Here is a 17,401-nt window from a genome sequence, read left to right as displayed (position 1 = left end):
ACCGCTAACGAGTTAGGGCGAATCCTCCTCCCCCAGCCTCTCAACGCACGCCGCATGCAGAGGCCGGACGCAACGTCTTGCCTGCGCACCTTCAAACGTGAACACAGTCACTATATCCCGCAGTTCTAAAAATCGGCGGTTTATATTTTTCTTTTAAACAAATACTGCGCATTTTCTGATGCCATGCAAATGAGGTCTGGTCCTTCAGGTGGACGTGGTCACTTCTCCAGAGCGGGGGGCAAACGCCTTCCTAGCCGGAGGGCTCCTTGCTGGGGCCGCACTGGCACGAGGAGGGGCGAACAGGGGCTTGGGACGACGGGCTGCAGCCGGGGCGGGCGGGGGGGACACGGCGGAGGGCAGACGGGGAAGGGGAGCACTGAGAGCCAGAGCTGTGAGCCCATGATGCCCATCGGCCATCTCGGCATCCCGCAACCTGCAGGGAAGGAGAGGGGCACGGCGTCCCACGGATCTGGACACCCTGCTCCTGCCTAGAGGCTCTTCAGCCCACTTCCAGTGCCCAGCCCTGCCTCGGCCCCTGCTCCGGGGACGCGCGTCATCGGCCTTGAGCCTCGCCGCTGACGGTGCCGGCGCTCCTGCCCGGGGACGGCCGCCCTGCCGCCGCCGCAGCGCAGCGGAGATGGCCCAGCGCTGGGGCGGTGTCAGCTGCAGAGCACGGGCAGGGCCGAGCTGCCGTGCGGGTCGTGCGACGCCAGGTCCCCCCCCGGCACTGAGTCCGGGGTGCAACGCGCAGCCTCCCAGGCTGGGGCGGGCAGCTCCAGCACATGGGGCCAACGGAAGCAGCTGACAGCGTGCCACCGTCTGTGGCTCCCGGCAGCGCCTGGAGCAATCTATCGCCGTGGCTCTCTGAGCTCCCGGGTATAGAGGCTCCTAAAGTGCCTGTGGTCGTTTACTTCTGACTAATGGTATCGATTACAGTGAGTAAATTTGCCTGACAAATTGAATTAATTTAAATGACCTGTTGCATGCAAGGTGGTTAAAGGAACTGGGGGATGGGTCAGTTTGGGATGTTGCATATTAGTGACATTTTAGACACGAATCGTTCTACTTCATGCTTTCATAAAATCATTTAACCAAGCTGGGGACTCTCCTCCCACCTTCATTGCAACTGGATGGTCAATTGTAAAAAAACAGACTGCAGAGAAAACTTACAGAAAAAAAATGAAGGTAACTGAGGCGCATTCAGACCTGCTGACACAACAAATTGTTTTAGAAAACTACAGAATAATACAGAAACCAAACAAAAACCCAATAAAATGCCAAGCAAAGTAAATTAAAGGAAAGTGTACTTTACGAGCAAGGACCGTGCTGAGAGTGTTCCGGACCGAGCAGAGACGACCCGCTGCTCGTCCCCGGCCCCGGCCCCGGCTGGTGCACAGCCTTGCCCCAGCAGCTGCCCCGCGACGCCGCTTGGGGCAGAGCCTCCCGGCTCTTCCAGACAACCAGCAAATGGGCTCTGGGGCCGGTTGCGAAGGGGAGACGGGATGCATGGGGCCTTGCTGAATTCAGCTTCAGGACTCCTGTGCTGGCATGAGAGATGCACGTAAACTGCCGCCTCCCCAACATGCATCAAAGGACTGTGGCCCTGCCCAGCACCTCTGGGGTCTGCCGTGCCCAGCGTTACTGCAAGCAGGCTTTGCCAGAGGCAGCAAGTGCGTTCTCTCCCCTAAAGCTCCACTTTCCAAAACCCCATTTCTGCTCCTCTGAGCCAGCCAGCCTGCCTGCAGCAGGGCCTCCACCCCATGCTGTGCTGTGTTCGGCTCCCACCTCCCGGCACCTGCACCTTCCTTCTCCGGCCTCCTCACGCTTTCCACGGCCTTTGCCCTTCAGCCAGCTGTGCTCTTGGACCTGCTCTCCGAACGACGCTCTCCCTCCCACCCTCCCGCGTCAGGTTTGCTCCCCTCTCCTGGTCGTCCGCGTCAGCGTGCTTTCCACCACGTCCCTCCTCTGCACAGCCCTGATCATCAACGAGTCACTGAAGCCGCCACAGCAGAAACAGCAGAAGGATTTCTGTGAGCTCCCTGGATACACTAGGTTGCAATGTCAGCTCAGCCCATCTTCAGCAGCAGCTGAAACTAAACCAGGCAGTTCTGCACTACAGCAGGGGAAGCCAACCCACAGGATCCCTTGCAGTGGCCGAGCTGAGGAGGAACAGTGGTGGTGGTACGCCTACGAACTTCACGGCAGACCTGCCTTTGAAAAGCTTCACACGAGCTCCATTTCAATCCACAGTACTGCCCTGGTAGAACTTCATAAGATAAAGATTGATTGGGCATTACTGCTACCTTTCATTGAAAACATCTGTTAAAAAAAAAAGAAAAGAAACAGGCCACACAAAGCAGCCTCCCAGAAGGTGTTCAGAGCGAGTAATTCTGCATGCAGTGTTAAACTGATGCGTCTTGAAGGGGCTCTGCAGTTTACACATGGAGGAGTATGTGTGGAAGGAGATGTTTGTGGGCCTTTCATTTCCCAAGTCTGATAACAAGCTTTTCGCCTCATCTTATGGAGCACCAGAAAGAAGAGATTAAAAATAATTCCTTTGTTTTCAAACCACATATTCCCATTGTGGATGATGGAGAATGGCATAATCTATTAAATAAAATAAATAAATTCAATAGAATAACTTCTATTCTGTTCTTCTTTGAGCTTCCTCAGCTCAATGCCATGAACATATCTTTCCAGTTCCAGTATTTGTACCAAATGAATCTGTGTCCCTACCCTGTCTTTAAATTCTCAGGCTTAGCATAAATTTTTCTCAGTCTCAGATGTGGACTGTGAGATTCCCTGGGGGGGGGGGGGGGGCAGGAACCATCACTAGTTTTGAAAGCTAGAAGGCATGATTGTTTTAGCAGAAAAATAAATGAATTCACATAGTCCCAGAAATGGATTCCCATTCCCAAACTAACAGTGTTTTTATTACCAGCTATAGCAGATTTATTCTATTTTTCCATTATACAGTAAGCGAACAGACATCTTTCCCAGCATTGCTACTAATGCTGGCTGCTCATGCACAGGAACAGAGAAAAAGAAAAACTGGGCTAGAAAACTCAGCCATTGAGAAAAAGGGGAATCTTTCCAGAAACCAGTATCTGGTCATCCTTGTGCCTCTTCTGGCATCACATAATGGCGGTAGCAGCATGACCGGGGAATGTGCTCTTTGTCCAGATTCCACTTGTATCCCCTCTTCTTTGGCAGTGCAATTGCTCTGTGTGGTTTCACTGGTATTTAGCTGCGGCTTGTGAAGGATTTGGGCTCTGCTGTCTGGTCCTGCTCCCTGGGCGTTTTATTTGCTCCCACCTGCACCTACTTCCTCTCTTGCATAAACCCTGGGCTTTATTTGGAAAAGGGACCCCAGCCTGCCTTGTTGCTGAGCCTCTGGGAGCCGTTCCAAGACAACGCGCTTGCCTGGCCTTGGAGAATGATGCTGCTCTGCTGGGACAGCTGTCACAGGTGCAGTCAGGACCTCGCAGCACTGCTCCTGTGTTACCGGTCCTTTCACAGCCCACACTTGCACACTCACACACACGTAGGCATGCACCTCGGTCCTCTTCTGCTTTAGCAAATAGTTCTGCATACTGCAGCCTTCAGAGAGCCGGCGCAGAGAGCAGCTTTTCTGCCTGCAGAGTCTGTCACTCAGAGGAGTTCTGGGCAAACAAAAGATCCAGCGACATATTTTTCTGCTCTTCTTCGGACTGAACTAGCCGGTAGCCCAGTAAGTCCATTGCATCCTTGCACACATTTTGCACTTTTTCTATTTTCTGGAAGGGAAGGGTCTTCCTCCAGGCCTGGGATACACTCACTGCATCTCTGGACCCAATGTCAAAGGCCTGTGCTCCTTTCCCCTTCCCATGGGTGATGTTGTGAACCCACTTCTGAAGCTCTGGGGTGAAATGGAGTTCTGCAAACCTGTACATCTGAGCAGCCTTTGCTAGCGGGTCTCTGACAATGTCTTCGTAGCGCACCAGCAGGTAGCGGTCCTTGAGGAAGCTGGGAACGGCCTGGCTGCCCGCTTTGTAAATCTCAACGTGGCTTTTACAGATTTCCTGCATTGTGTTGTAAGGTCCCATTTCTCCCTTTGCCCTCTGGGCCCCCACGACGATGTTGCTGTCACGTGTGAGGTCAGCCACTGTATTCTCCCGGGACCTGAACACGGCACGAGGATCACGCACCAAGTGAATGATTTTGAGGTTCAGAGAGGGATCAGTGAGCAGCGGGTAGAGGACCTTCAGGTCGAAGATCCGGACCTCCTTGATGGCGATGTGCCTGTAGGTTTTGCAGGCTTCCTCCACCTTGCTGAACGGGTACTTGCCGCAGATCGTCCTGCAATTGCCCGCAGTTATGATGTCGCTGCGGCTGAATGAGTCGCAGGCAGGGGGGGAGCACAAGGCCCGACTTGTCTCCCACTGAAATAAGTCAGACTTTTTCTTCTGGCCAGACATGTAGGCATCAAACACAGACATGTCGCACAGAAAGACAGACCTGACTAAGTCCCGCACCGCCATGTGCAAGGCTTTGGCACTGCTCTGGTACATCGTGACCCACACGTGCCACGCAGGCTCCATCAGGTAGAAGACGCTGGGGTGCTGGCTGAAGATCTGCCCGGTGAAGGAGGATCCCGACCTCCAGGAGGACAGAATGAGGATGTGGACTGGAGGAGGCTTTTCTTCCCTGGGGGCATGGTTGCTGCAGGGTAGGAAGCGGAAGTGGACCAGGCCAAAGGACAGAACTACAAGAATCACGAGCACTTGCACCCCTTTAGACTTCATCACGGCGGCAAGGGACCTGCAGAGACAGACAGAGGAAGTTTCGCTTCGCAGGGTCGTGAAGAAGGCAGGACGTGGTGAACCGGGGAACCTGCCGATCGCTCTGCAGGCCCAGGGCCACGCCAGCAGTGACACTGACAGCCAGGGAAAGAGGTGTCTCTGGAAAGGACACAAATATTGCCGGGCTGCAGCTTTTCTGTAATGAAAACACTGTTTATTAGTAAGCCATTCTAATGTATTCTTAGGAGATCACAAAAAACTTCTCTTCGCCTTTATCAAAGTTTAAGAGCTGCTTACTGCAGCATATTGGAATGAGTCAGTACACGCAAAGTGTACACCGTCCCTGCAGACATGCTACTGGCAGTTGTTATGGAGGAAAGATGGAACAAAAAGCTTTTTTGGGGAATGAAACGGTTCCATGTCATTACTTCTGGCTGTGAACAATGTTTACAATTACTTTTATGCCAGAATGCTGTAAAATATAGAATGTAAGCTTCCATTTCTTTTGCATATTTATTAAATATGACATCTGCAGTAACTAATAGACTCTCAGCAAACATTTATTGTCATCACAGGCAAAACTGCACATATCAAAGGAAGTCATTCGGCACTGTAATAAACCCAAGTATATCAATATCTACTCCACAATCATAGCATCAGAGACAATTTTGCTAAAAAGGCCCATGAGGCTTTACCTTATCCATCTCTGTAGGCGGGCTCACCCACACCTAGCCCCTTTCCTAGCCTAACTCCTCCTTAAAGACTAACTCCTGCTACCCATTCCCTCCACCCCCCCTCGTCCTCTGGGTCTTTCCTGAGAAGAGGCACAGCGCAATATGCCAGGCCAGCCCAGAGACCCGCCCAGAGCTCCTGGCACTACCCCCTGCTCTGGGTGCCCGGGCGACTTCATCCCTGGAAAGTGCCCAGGGCCATTGCGCTGCCGGGGACAGCTCACAGGCGGGCGCGGAGCCTGCAGGCACCACGCTGACGGGGTGGGACCTAGCTGGGACAGAAAGGACTTACCGCCAAAGGTGCATGAGCGCGTGCTCGGCCCGCTGTTCCCGCCTTGTGCAGCCCACCCAGGCAGGCCTGACCCCTGCGTATAGGTGACTGCACGTAGCACTCCCCTCTCCCGGGGGCCTGCCCTGCTCCCGAAGCAGCCATGGGCTCGCGGTGCGGTGTGTCCCCCGTCGCCGTGTGCCAGGCTGCCACGCAAGCCGTGCTGCAGCGGGGACAGGCCTCTCCGGCCGGTGCAACTGCTTCGCATTTCCCAACAGGAGCCAAATAAAACCTTGCTGGTCTCAGTCAGTCTTTCCAGGTGCCTCCACAACCCAGAGGGACAGGGACACCGAGGCCCTCAGGGCTGCGGGGTGACCTGGACGTCCTCCCAGACACGGCAGCCCCTGCCAACACCTGTGTCCCTCCGGCGCTGGAGAGGGCCCCGCTGCTAACGCAGGAAGGGACGGAGACCAGGTCGACGGAGACCAGCCGTGCGCAGGCCGTGCTCGCGCTGAGCTCAGGCGACCGTGCCCACCCAGCCCAGCCGCCCGCACAAAGCAGCAGAGGTGAGGAGCGGGTATAAAGCCTGCCCCAGCCGGCCGCGAGGCAGAGGCTGCTTCCCCACCACGTGCTACCAGTGTCCCCAGAGCTGTTATGGTGTGAAAAATGTTCCAAGTCAAAACTTCCCCAAGCCCCTCCTCACGCCCTGCCTCAATTCATAAAGCCTTCCAGGCTGTTTGCATCGCAGTGGGGAGGCAAAGGGCTGTCTCCTCCCATGACTTAGGTTACTGCCGCACTGATGTTCGTCTTTCCAGATACAGTCGCTGCTGCTTACCGACTAGGAACAGCACTCACCTTGCCAACATTTGTTCTTCTCTTGCTGCAGCACACACGCATGCGTTTGCTTGTTTGTCTCATATACCTGCTGTGCCTTCTGTTCGAGCTCAGGGCTTGTAGGGCAGCAGTCGTAATTTCTCAGAGCCAGAGCAAAAAGTAGCACAATAGGTATGCCTAGTTATGGCCAATAAGTGCTACCACAACATACCTTTAATTTTAGTAATGTCTTGCAAGGATGGGGCTGTGCATTTAACGAGGGACTACATGCTTCTGGTCTTCTGGACAAGAAGCCAAATGAATTTTTGATCAAACAAATGCCCTGTAGTGCTCAGTTCTGACAAGAAGCTGCTTCAGACAGACATTTGGACCAAGCCTAGGAACAGCCGCAAACAAAGAACATTGTAGAAATAGATAACACATTAGCCTCTTCCTCTCAAATAAATATAGCAGCGTGTACCAAAAGTTCTGGCTACCAAATGAACTTTGATGGTATCAATTCCAGCCGGTGCTGTTAATGTTTTTACTCCAGCTTCCAGCAGAGCTTCTGGACTATATGCAGAAGTTTGTAATTGAGAAAACTCTGTTTGAGCAGACATGAACACCAGCATTAAGACGCCCAAGCAGGTTTAAAGGCATAAAAATAAATATTTCTCTGCAAACCTTTGTGTGGATGGTAGGAGTATAAGAGAATGGATTCAGTTTTGCTGTGAAGCAAAGATGTGCTTTTATCAACAGCTATGGCTTGCAGGTCAGGAAGAACCACCCAGGGATACCTACTATACGTTAGCTATCTTGAATAAAACCCAGCTGAGACAGCTGGATGCCTTAGATATTTCACAGAGTATGCAGACCATCCCTGTGACTGCTATCGATGTGCGCCTGAGAAATGGCCTTCATGTTAGATCGCACCTTCAAAGGGAATTTCCTCGCTCTTGCACAAGAAGCAGTGACAGTTCTTGCCCTGACCAGTCCGCCCAAAGGAAGCGGGAGGAGGACTGAAATGCGCTCTGTGTGCCTGGTGCGATGTAATACAGGAACAGCAAAGAGCGGTAGCGGTTCTACCAGACATTTCCTAATATGAAAGAAACACTATTAATATGACCCTGTTCTTCACCACTAGATCTCATAGTCATGGCAGTTGGGATGTTCCTAAACTAAGCTTTTAAGTCTAACTACCCTTTTTCCCCTACAGCAAACATCCAGAAGTCACGAGTGATTCAACGTACTTCACACTGCAAAAGTAAAATACGAAGCCCTTGCAGAGCTGCAGAGTAGAGCTCAGCCCAGAATGACTGAGACGATGTCAAGTGCAGAACAAAAAAGGCGCGTTGTTACTGTCAGGTGGTGGAGAGAAGCAAGAACAAGAAGAATCACAGGTGCTGAGGATGAAGAACAGGAACTACTGAAAAAAACAAAGACCCAAAGTCACCATGCCCGGGCCTCCCACAGCACAGTTAGGAAAGGGCAAAGAACTGGGATCTGCCTGCCCTGAGCAGCCAGAGAGTCTGCAAAAAATGAACAGAATTTCAAACTTTTCTGGAAACACGCAGGGGCATTGGAAAGCTTGATCCTGGCAAGGAAAGAGCAGTGCAGAAAGCAGCAAGCAGCCCCAGGGAGCCGTGCTCGCCAGCTGCACACTGAGCAGGGGCGGCGTTTGCCCGGAGTGGTTGAACCGTGCACGTCTGGAGCGTGGGGCGGGGGTGACAGTGCAGTCCAAAACACCGCGCGCTGCGCAGACTGCGGCCCGCTGCTCTGCCGCACGGGTCTGGGGAGCTCTCCAGCCGTGCGCAGACCCCTCACCGCGGTAGTGCCACCGGTGGGGCAAAGAGCATCTCGTGCCACCGAAGCCCTAGACGTTGGTCGCTGAGGGCTCTGATGATTGCTCACGGTTTTATCATACGTGTCTTCAGTTTGACCTCAGCAGCTGCTGCAGAATTAGCCGTGGCGGCTGCTCGTTCAGAAGAGCACACGTGGTGTGGCTGCCGCCAGTGGGAAAAGCGGAGAAGATGCACTGAGAAGACAGGAGCGAGGTCTGGAGAAGCAAGAACTGTCCTCTGTGCCAGCCCAACAGCTTCTGCCCTCACTGGAAATCATGTAGCGCTTTACTAACATCAACGTGTCTGAAGGGCTTTACAAGCGTTATCTCCCTCTCCAGGCTGCTGGGCACGAGCGGCATAGCTCTAGGCACCAGAGCACCCACACCAAATACCAAGAAATGGTTGAAAAACATCACCTTAACATGCCCTCCTGCAATACCACCAGAGCTGGTTCAAGCAAGGGTCATCTCCGCTGCCCTCCTACGCTCACGCGTTCACGGCACGCGCACCTCTAGGCACGCACGCAAGCGCTGCGCGGTCACGTATGGACAGTCAGCCCTCATGCCAGGCTCTCACAGACGCATGCATCCAGCTCTTACCTGCACCTGCGCCTGCTCCCTGGACGTGTGTGAGTATGTCCTAGCTCAGACTTACCACTGCGCAGTGCCCGCCTCCTTTGACCGGCCTTAAACCAGAAAACTCCACCCTGCCGCACCGGCAGCAGAAGGGTGGCATGGCAGTTTCCCACTGGGGCAGGAACGACCCAGCGCTGCTAGTGAGTGAGACGGGCCGGGAAATTCATGGGGGAGACCGAGAGGAGCTGTCAGGTCAAGTCCCATCGCCGGGCCAAAAAGAGCCTGCTCTTGAGAGAGGGATGGGGATGTCTGTCAGCGGCAGGGACAGCCCGGAGCCCTCGCTGCAGGAAGGACAGGGCTGTCCACCAGGAAGGCAAGGTAGGGAATAGCTGCCCATCTTTTTCCCTATCAGGGCTGGCTGCTGGCCTTGCTGTCAGCAGGTGCAGATCCACGTACAGTCTTAGCTGACTCCTTTCCGTATGTGCCATGACTGAGCTAAATATTTGGTGCAGCTGGGGAAGAAAATCGTGCCAGGCTCGTGGGCCAACTGGGGACCGGCTGTCCTGTCCCCGTGCTCTGGCGTAGCAGATTCCCAGCGGTGGCCGTGAAAGGGGCAGCCGGACTTTGTTAACGGGTCACACGCGTGCTGGAGCTGCAGTGAGACTGTGCCCAGTAAAGCAGCCCAGCAGGGCAGAAGCTGGGCCCCAGAGAAATGTGGGGCATCCTGCAACCATGCAGAGACAACTGCTTGGGATCGTTCCTGTTCCAGGTCTCGCCTTCCCTGCCACACCTGCTGCGAGGCGCTGACCTTCTCTTGATGGTGTCCTCTCTCCCCAGGGATCCCGCTGTGCTGCTCTGAGCACTAGTTGAGCGTAGGAGACAGCAGAAGGGAAAAATCTGGGCACGGTTGGTCCTCCCAGTAGGAGGGAGAGCCTGAACGGGGCAGGTCACTCTTCCTTTCACTTGCTGCGCTGCACACACAGATGGTCAAGCCCTGGTAACCCCGGGCTGAGAAACAAGGTGAGAAGCTGGCAGTGGCCCAGGTAGGGCCCTGCACAGAGACCCATACAATGGTCTGTGCAATGTGGATTTCAACTATGTATGCCTATGTCATCCACTGACACCTCTACTAAGGCTCTGCCTGTACCTCAGTAAGTGTTACAGGCACCCCGGGTTTGCAGTGGTGCTGACACATCTGTGGGGCTCTTCCTGGAGCCTCAGTCTTCCCTGTTCTGCCTGCGTGTAGTGTGCCCAGGACAGCCTCGTCCCTTGGCCCCAGCATTCAGGCTTCTCGACAGCCCTGAACACTGCTGTGCAGTCCTCCACGCGCGGGGTCAGCAGGATTCTTTCAGCCGCACACATCCCAGGCGCTAACAGCTTGGCCAGGCTGTCCAGAGAGCAGCCTCGCAGCAGGGCAATGCGCGGAGCGGAAGATTGCTCTCGCCTTTGGAGACGAGGCTGCGGAGGGCACCCTGCTCTGACCCACTCCCTTCCCGGAGACCTGCGGAAAGTGGAGGAGGGATCCTCTGGCTCTCGAACAATGGGCATGGTTCTCCCTGCATGTCTGACTCGCAAGATTTACGTGACGGATGAAGGAAGCAGGTGGCAGTTAGCCCAAGCTCGAGAGTTCACTGTCAGTCACTTCTCTGTCCTCAGGCACTGAGTCGCTGCCAGTTACTGCAGGAGGGAGAGGGCACAGGGAAAAGCGAGGCGGCAGGGTACCAGCAGTGCTCTGCCTCCATCCCCCCCCCCCCCCCCGGGAACCCCCTGGCCTGACCATCAAAGCGGTGCCCCAGAGCACGGCCCTGCAGCTGCCTGCCTGCGGCTTGACGCTTGGTTTCAGAAATGCCGCGAGATCACAGCCAAGCTGGAAGCTGCATGCGGCACCTCTCCTCGCACGCAGCCACAGTAACACGCAGTGTCTGTGGCAGCACTTGCAGCCTCCTGCCCATTTCCTCAAACGCTGCTTCGGCACGGGCCAGATGACTCCCACCCTCCTGGGAGAGGACATCGCACTCAGGGGAGCTAAACACGGGTGACGCAGAGCCCCAGGTCACTTGCTACTGCCGACATACCAGTGGACACAGGGTTTAGTAACTTCTTTTGCCTTTTTTTAGGCAGAAGGCCTGTTCCTACCTGTCACCAGGTTCTCCTATGCCGCCTGGCCTTGCGCATCTTGCTTCCACGTCACACGATGGCTGACAGTGCATTTCTGCTTTCTACCCTCCTTCCACAGTCAAAGGTGTTTTCTGGGCACTCGGAGGCTAGTGAGCCCTGTGAACTGCCCATGCAGCCAGACTTCCCATCCCTTATGCCCCGAAGAAGGCAGGGAATACAGCAGTCAGGCAAGCACCGGGATGCATAGGCGCAGAAGCGCAATGTCTGTGCTAAATTCCAGTTGGAGCAGGTTCCTCCTGAGCCGGAGCAGAACTCGCCCCATGTGGCTTCCGCGGTGGTCCTAACCCAAGACCGGCATATGCTGAGGAGTTAGTCATCCACTAACAGCCTGAGTAGGCATAGGCCTGCGCTGTGCTGTGCTGCACATACAGCTTGACCCACGGGCCTGGGCTGTGCTGCATATACCCCTGGGCTGCAGGATAAACTTAGTCTGCTGATGACTAACGACGGGACTCCTCAAATCGCCCCCCCTCCGTGCCCTGCAGAGGAGGAGGGGCACAGGAGGACGTGGAGTAACCCTAACTCCTGGACATCCGTCCCATTGCCCCAAGAATAAACTAACGAATATTAATGCATTCAGGGAGCGGAAGAACTCTCTTGAGAGGCTTTTCCAGCCGTGCAGCTAGACAGCTGTCCGCCACTAACAGCGCCGGTGCAGAGCACGAGAATGCCGCACCAGACCCTAAGTCGCGATTCCTTAGCAGCAGCGACCTTGAAATACTCCTTCGGTGTCCAGCCTCGGGGCGCTCGCGGGGAGACCCGCAGACACCGCGCTGCGCTCCCCTCCAAGGCCACAGCACCGGGGCGGTGCCGGCTGCCGGGGCACGCTGGAGCCGCTCGGACCCTTAGGAGCGGGGCTGACGGGGTGGACACGCGTGCCCTCCAGCAGCCCCACTGGGCCTGTCAGGCCCCGGGGTCCTGGCCTGCAACCCAAGAGGCCTGGCTCTGGGGCCCTATTAGAGCCATGGTACTAGAGAAGACCCCCCTCCCAGCACCGGGCTCTACATTAAAAGAGCGCGTTTGTTCCGTCTCACACAGAAGTGCTGCGTGGAGCCTCACAGGACTGCTTTGGCTCCCTGCGTGCTACGTGCCAGCGAACAAAGAGTGCCGGATGCCCCGTGCGCCTCGTCTGCTACATCGCACAGGCAACCGGACTGTTTGGTGGTATCTGCACCACCCTTGTCTTACGGGACACGGCGTTAGAGGTGGAGCCTGATGGCGGGACGTCTCCGGTGGTCTTAGCTGCAAAGCCACTGCTATTCTACACCCGTTCTCACATTCAATATATGTTTCACTTGTCACTACTCTTGCTTTATTAATTGTAGTAATTGCTTCGTAGAAGAGAATCTTTCTAGTAGCCATAAAGCTTAAGCTATAACCTGCAAATTACAGTATCTTTAGGAGATGTCAACTGTATGTATGTCCACTGATGCGGCACAACTTGGGGTTCCCAGCAACTGAAAGGATATAAGAGTATTTATACTATCTTTTTCCATCTAGGTTTAGCTCAAATAAATAGTATTGTAAGCAATGCCGTCAGGAGTCTGAGTGCCTTTCTTACTGGAATCATAACGAACACTAGCCCTGGAGCAGTTCAGCCTCCAGAGGAAGGAAAGACCATGAGACAAACGACTGATATGATGTCCTATGTAAAACCTCTTCGATGGGCAGGTACGCACCAGTTCTCTGGCACAGGCTGGTTTGCTCCCGGACTTGAACATTGCTACAGCCTTTCTCTTGTGTTTGATTATAAGCTGTAAAGTTCTATTTTCTGTTAGAAGCAGTGTAATATAAAAAGGCTTGTCTGAATTGGCACAGTTTAGTCCCAGAGCTAAATCTGAACTTTAGACTTTGCTCCTATGTAGCTAGATCAATCACCCAAAAGGCCAAACAATTTAGGGAACAAGTAACTTATTTACAGCTTGCTGTTAAAGCCTTGTAAACAATACCCGCGCTCCTCCCGCAATCAGATGAGTAAACCCCTGCTTGCAATTGCAGTATCTCTGTAAATAGTTCTTTCACAAAAGAGCCAAATTACTTACAAGCAAGGAACTTTTCCGTCGTCATTCAGCACATGATCTACGAAACATGACGGAGCAGGCAAACTGGAAAGACCAACAACGAAGAAGAGAGCGTGATTAACAAATAAGCAAAGCCAATGGCTAGAAACTGTGCAAATGTTCAAAGTGCATGTTATAAATAAACTAGGTATCGATATCCATGTGAAAACCTTTACGTGTATGGAAACAAAATCTGAGTTTATACATAGCAATGAGCTAAAATATACGTCTTCAGAAAATGGAACTAAAATTTTTCCACTTTCACTGTGGGAAAGGAGAAAAGAAACAAATGAAATACTGGAGCCCAGAATATCAGAACAAATGAAAATGTGCATTTCCTGAGTGTCCCTCACAAAAAGAAGTGGCAGTAAGATGAAATACAATCTTTTTCACAAAATCAAGCAGCAGAAGTGGAAATTAACACCTGTGTTACAGAAACATTTATACAGCACTCTGGAGATGCTACAACTTTCCAAATTAAAGGGAAGAGTTTTGTGGACATACTGTTTAATATCTTCATTAATGACATGGTTGATGGGACACAGTGTACTCTCAACAATTTTGCAGATGATACCAAACTGGGGGTAGGGGAGCCCGACAGGCTCTAGGGCTCCTCAAAGCACCTCACCAGGCTGAAGAAATGGGCTGATGTGAACCTCATTCTGCCCTAGCTCTGCAGCTATAAAGCAAGAAAAAAGCACCAATGCATGGTGCTACCAAGGATGCAGCGAACTGGGTACAGGGAAGACATCAAACTGGATCACGAGCCACTGGCAAGTATCATGAAATTAGCACAGCTGAGTGCAACCAGCCATTAGCTTTGTTTCCAGACTACAGAGTTGAACATGAAGATAACGTACTGTTTAGGAAAGTCTTAAGCCTTATGCACATGCTAGGATTTGTGCCCCTCAGTTCACATGATTTTTGTTTCTCTCGCCATAATTTAAACTGAATCAGTAGGCTCACATGACTGGGGGTTATTTTCCATGACTCTCTTCTACAAGATGATGACTGCTCGCCAAAACAATGTCTAAAGTAGTGTCACTTATTAGCTCAGTGACTAATCCTGTGAATAAATCTCCCCATCATATCAGGAACAATTGATTCTTAACATTGTTAGTAACGTTTGTTTTCCAGTCTCTATCTGAGAAGCTGAAAACTCTTCCATAATCACACAGTCCCTCACTGAATTTTCATTCTAATACCAAGGAGATCTGTGAATGCAATCATGCAGCGGTCAATAAGACCCCTTCCATTACGCCTGCTTGTAATTCCTCTAGGAAAAGATTCTGAGACAAGCGATTGTGCTTCATCCCCGTCGTTACTTACTTGTCAGTTTTACACTTGCTTGTCACTTGTGACTTTTACTTGTGTTTCTACCCTTCCTGACCAATGCATGTCCTTCAGTACCTGCACTCTATTCATTATTGACAAGCCATGGTGATCTATAACTCTCACCCACTTTACAACCAGTACCAGGAGCCGTACTTCCTTTTTTATTGCTGATTGCTTGCTTTAAAACACCTTGGCCTTATCTGTCTGACATTATTCCATTTCCTACCTGGACTGTTAGGTCTTCAATGCCACCTATTCTCCATTAGTTGAATTAACGTTACTACTTTTTCCTCACTACTGAGCCTTCTACTCACTGGTGCTCTTTTATCCCTTAATTTTATTTTTGTCTATCTAATTTTTCATTTTCTTATGGAATGACATAAAAAGGCATCCTACCATGGCTGGGCAAATAAGACAGCTCTGCTCTAGAAATGCCTGAGAAAAGATTTAGTGCTGTTTACCGCAATAATTATATGAAATTGTTCCTGCACACTCGAAGGCTGCCTGTTCAATAGCAGGAGACACGGATCAGTAACCTGGGAAGGACCTTCCTGGACCACGTTCCCATGTTTTACAAAATAATTCAATGGCCATGCTCATTTATTAGCTTCACTGCACTATAGCACTTGAATATTTGAAGTGGTGGGGGAATGGGAAAATGGGAGCACAGAAGAGAAAGAAGAAGTATTATGCAAGTTTATGTAAATAAGGCTGTAAGAATGAGATCCCATAATACTTTACCAACACATTACAGAAAAGAGAAAAGTAGTAAAAAAAGAAACGTGTATTCAGCTATTGATTTTGTTTCACTGCTCAGCTTTCTGCCTTCTTTACACAGGTAGACAATCCCAAACCTGGTACGAGGACGTGCACCGAAGCTCAGCGTGAACAGCTAGCCCGGAGCTGAGAGGGACAGCGGCGACAGGCAGAGCCCAGGCACGCGTCCCGTCGTCCCTTAGCACAGCAGAGCGCAGACGGCCCGGGGCGAGCACCAGCCCCTTCTGCCAGGCACCCAGGAAATAAGTCGTTGAGACTTACTGACAGCTCCTGCTTGCCCTGGCAAGGCTAGAAGAGGCACTGACCAAGTCAAATAAGCCAATGAAAGACAACGCATGGCAAAGCAAAGGACCAGCACAGGGCCAGGCTTCCAGCAACATGCCAGAGTCTGTGCCAGACAGCCCGGCTGTGGGAGATCCAGGACTTCTGTCCCCTCGTGTGGCCTCCCCAGTGCCGGGATCCCAGGCTGGAGGCCCCGATGGCAGATACAACCCCAGCCTTGTTCTGACCAGCTGCGAAGCTCAGCTGGCCGGATCTTAGGTGCCTCCCAGTTACAGGGTGGCAGCGGCCCTGCTGAGGCGTCTTGCACGGCTGTCCTGTCGGTGGCAAGACTCAGCCCTTGCCGAGGCTTCCCGCTGCTCCCTGGCAGCCCCGTTGCAGCGTCCCTCCCCGCCGCCCTGGGAAGGCACTGCCGCAGCCCACGCCTGCCGCCTCTGACAGCCGCCGTCCAGCCACAGCTCTGGCCACTTCACCTCCTCGCGGAAACCTGCCCCTGCCTTTGCCACGCAGAGTGTTTCCTTCCTCCGGCCCTCACCGGTAACGGCACCGGAGCAGGACAACTCACCTGGCCCGACCGCGCCAAGCCCGCCTGGACGAGGCGGTGTGCCGGCCCTCGCAGGCCTGCGAGCTTCGCGGGGCTCTGCTGCCCGGTGCTGCTCCTCTGCTACGCTGCCGCCTCACCGAGCTCCAGCGCGCGGGACGGCCCCGCGGCCAGGGCTGGGCTCGGGGTGGACCTCGTGGAGCCACAGCGGCCGCAGCTTGGCGGGGCGAGGAACTCGGGGCGGCCGGGTGGCGGGGGGAGGAGGGTCGGGGCTCGGATCGCTCCCTCACCGGGACGCAGCCGCAGCACTGGCAGGCCTGGCAACGCTTGTGGGCTGGGACGTGCTTCCCCTTCACTCCCCACGGCCTCGAAGCTCCTTCCTTTCCTGTGGACGGCAGTGCCGGCGCGGGCGGGCGGCTGCCATGGCCCCGCCGGCAGCCCAAGGGGCGCTGGGGCCTGCTGCTGCGGTGGCCAGGGCTGCGCAGGCACCAGCGACGGCCCCCGGCGTTCAGGGTGCTACGCTCGGCGTTTCGGGGAATGCTTCCCAAACATCTGACCAGCTCATTGACAAAACTGTCATTTTCACCAGGTTTTATTCTCCCCTGACTATACAAACACTGCCCTTATGTCTATAGAAAACAGCTTCCAGGTCATCATTTCCTTATTTCTTTATTGGCCCTGTAGTTTTAACAGAAGTGTCGCAAAGGGCTTTTTCTTCTTCCTGGCTGAGAGGACCTCAGCTCTGCCTGCTCTGCTGGAGGGGTGAAGGGGACCCGCCTCCTCCCCCCTTCTGGAAGGCCCAACGGGTACATGCACGTGCAAGAAGCTGTTCTGAGGCAGCTGACAAAACTTCACCTGCCTTTTTTTTTTTTGGTGGGGGGGGGGGGGAAGTCTTTTAAATTTGCCAAGTTATAACCTAGACTAAACAGGCTTGCTTTCTGCAGGCTACGGTAAACATTTTAGAGTCCATGCTTTAGAGTGGTCTTCCTTCTGTGGGTTAAGCCCGTAAAAACAACATAAATCAACTGCAGAAAAAAGCACCTGGGTGTGTCCTTTGTCTGCATCCTGTTCCCAGGGGCCAAACCGCCAGGAATGCCTCTTAAAGTGCAGCCTCACACCCCATCCGGAAACCCAGGAAAAGCCTGCCTGCACTAAATGCTAGAACATGCCCTATCAGCTACTGTAGATGCCTTCAACCTACATATAAATAAAAAAATAAACA

The 17,401-nt window shown here is 53.2% G+C and overlaps 1 protein-coding gene across 1 annotated transcript; it reads right to left on the bottom strand.

Annotated features, from left to right (window-relative positions):
• Nucleotides 1-2,901: 2,901 nt before the first annotated feature.
• On the bottom strand, nt 2,902-17,302 carry LOC112985578 (carbohydrate sulfotransferase 4-like). The gene is made up of 4 exons (XM_026104283.2): nt 17,296-17,302; nt 16,204-16,801; nt 13,230-13,292; nt 2,902-4,977 (listed from the first exon to the last, which is right to left on the bottom strand). The coding sequence occupies exons 1-4, from the start codon at nt 17,300-17,302 to the stop codon at nt 3,648-3,650; spliced, it is 1,998 nt and encodes a 665-aa protein (XP_025960068.2). The 3' UTR covers nt 2,902-3,647.
• Nucleotides 17,303-17,401: the final 99 nt, after the last annotated feature.

This window comes from Dromaius novaehollandiae, chromosome 13 (genome assembly GCF_036370855.1).
Source record: "Dromaius novaehollandiae isolate bDroNov1 chromosome 13, bDroNov1.hap1, whole genome shotgun sequence".
Taxonomy (NCBI): Eukaryota; Metazoa; Chordata; class Aves; order Casuariiformes; family Dromaiidae; genus Dromaius; species Dromaius novaehollandiae.
The sequence above is the reverse complement of the archived record's forward strand: the minus strand, read 5'-3'. Positions and strand labels throughout refer to the sequence as shown.

Bases quoted from the DNA above. Each gene is read 5' to 3' on its own strand.
- LOC112985578 (XM_026104283.2), bottom strand. The intron at 13,293-16,203 runs GTGAGTTGTCCT...TGGTCTTTCCAG, and splicing joins GCTTGGCGCGGTCGGGCCAG to TTTGCCTGCTCCGTCATGTT. The intron at 4,978-13,229 runs GTAAGTAATTTG...TTTTCATTACAG, and splicing joins GACGGAAAAGTTCCTTGCTT to AAAAGCTGCAGCCCGGCAAT.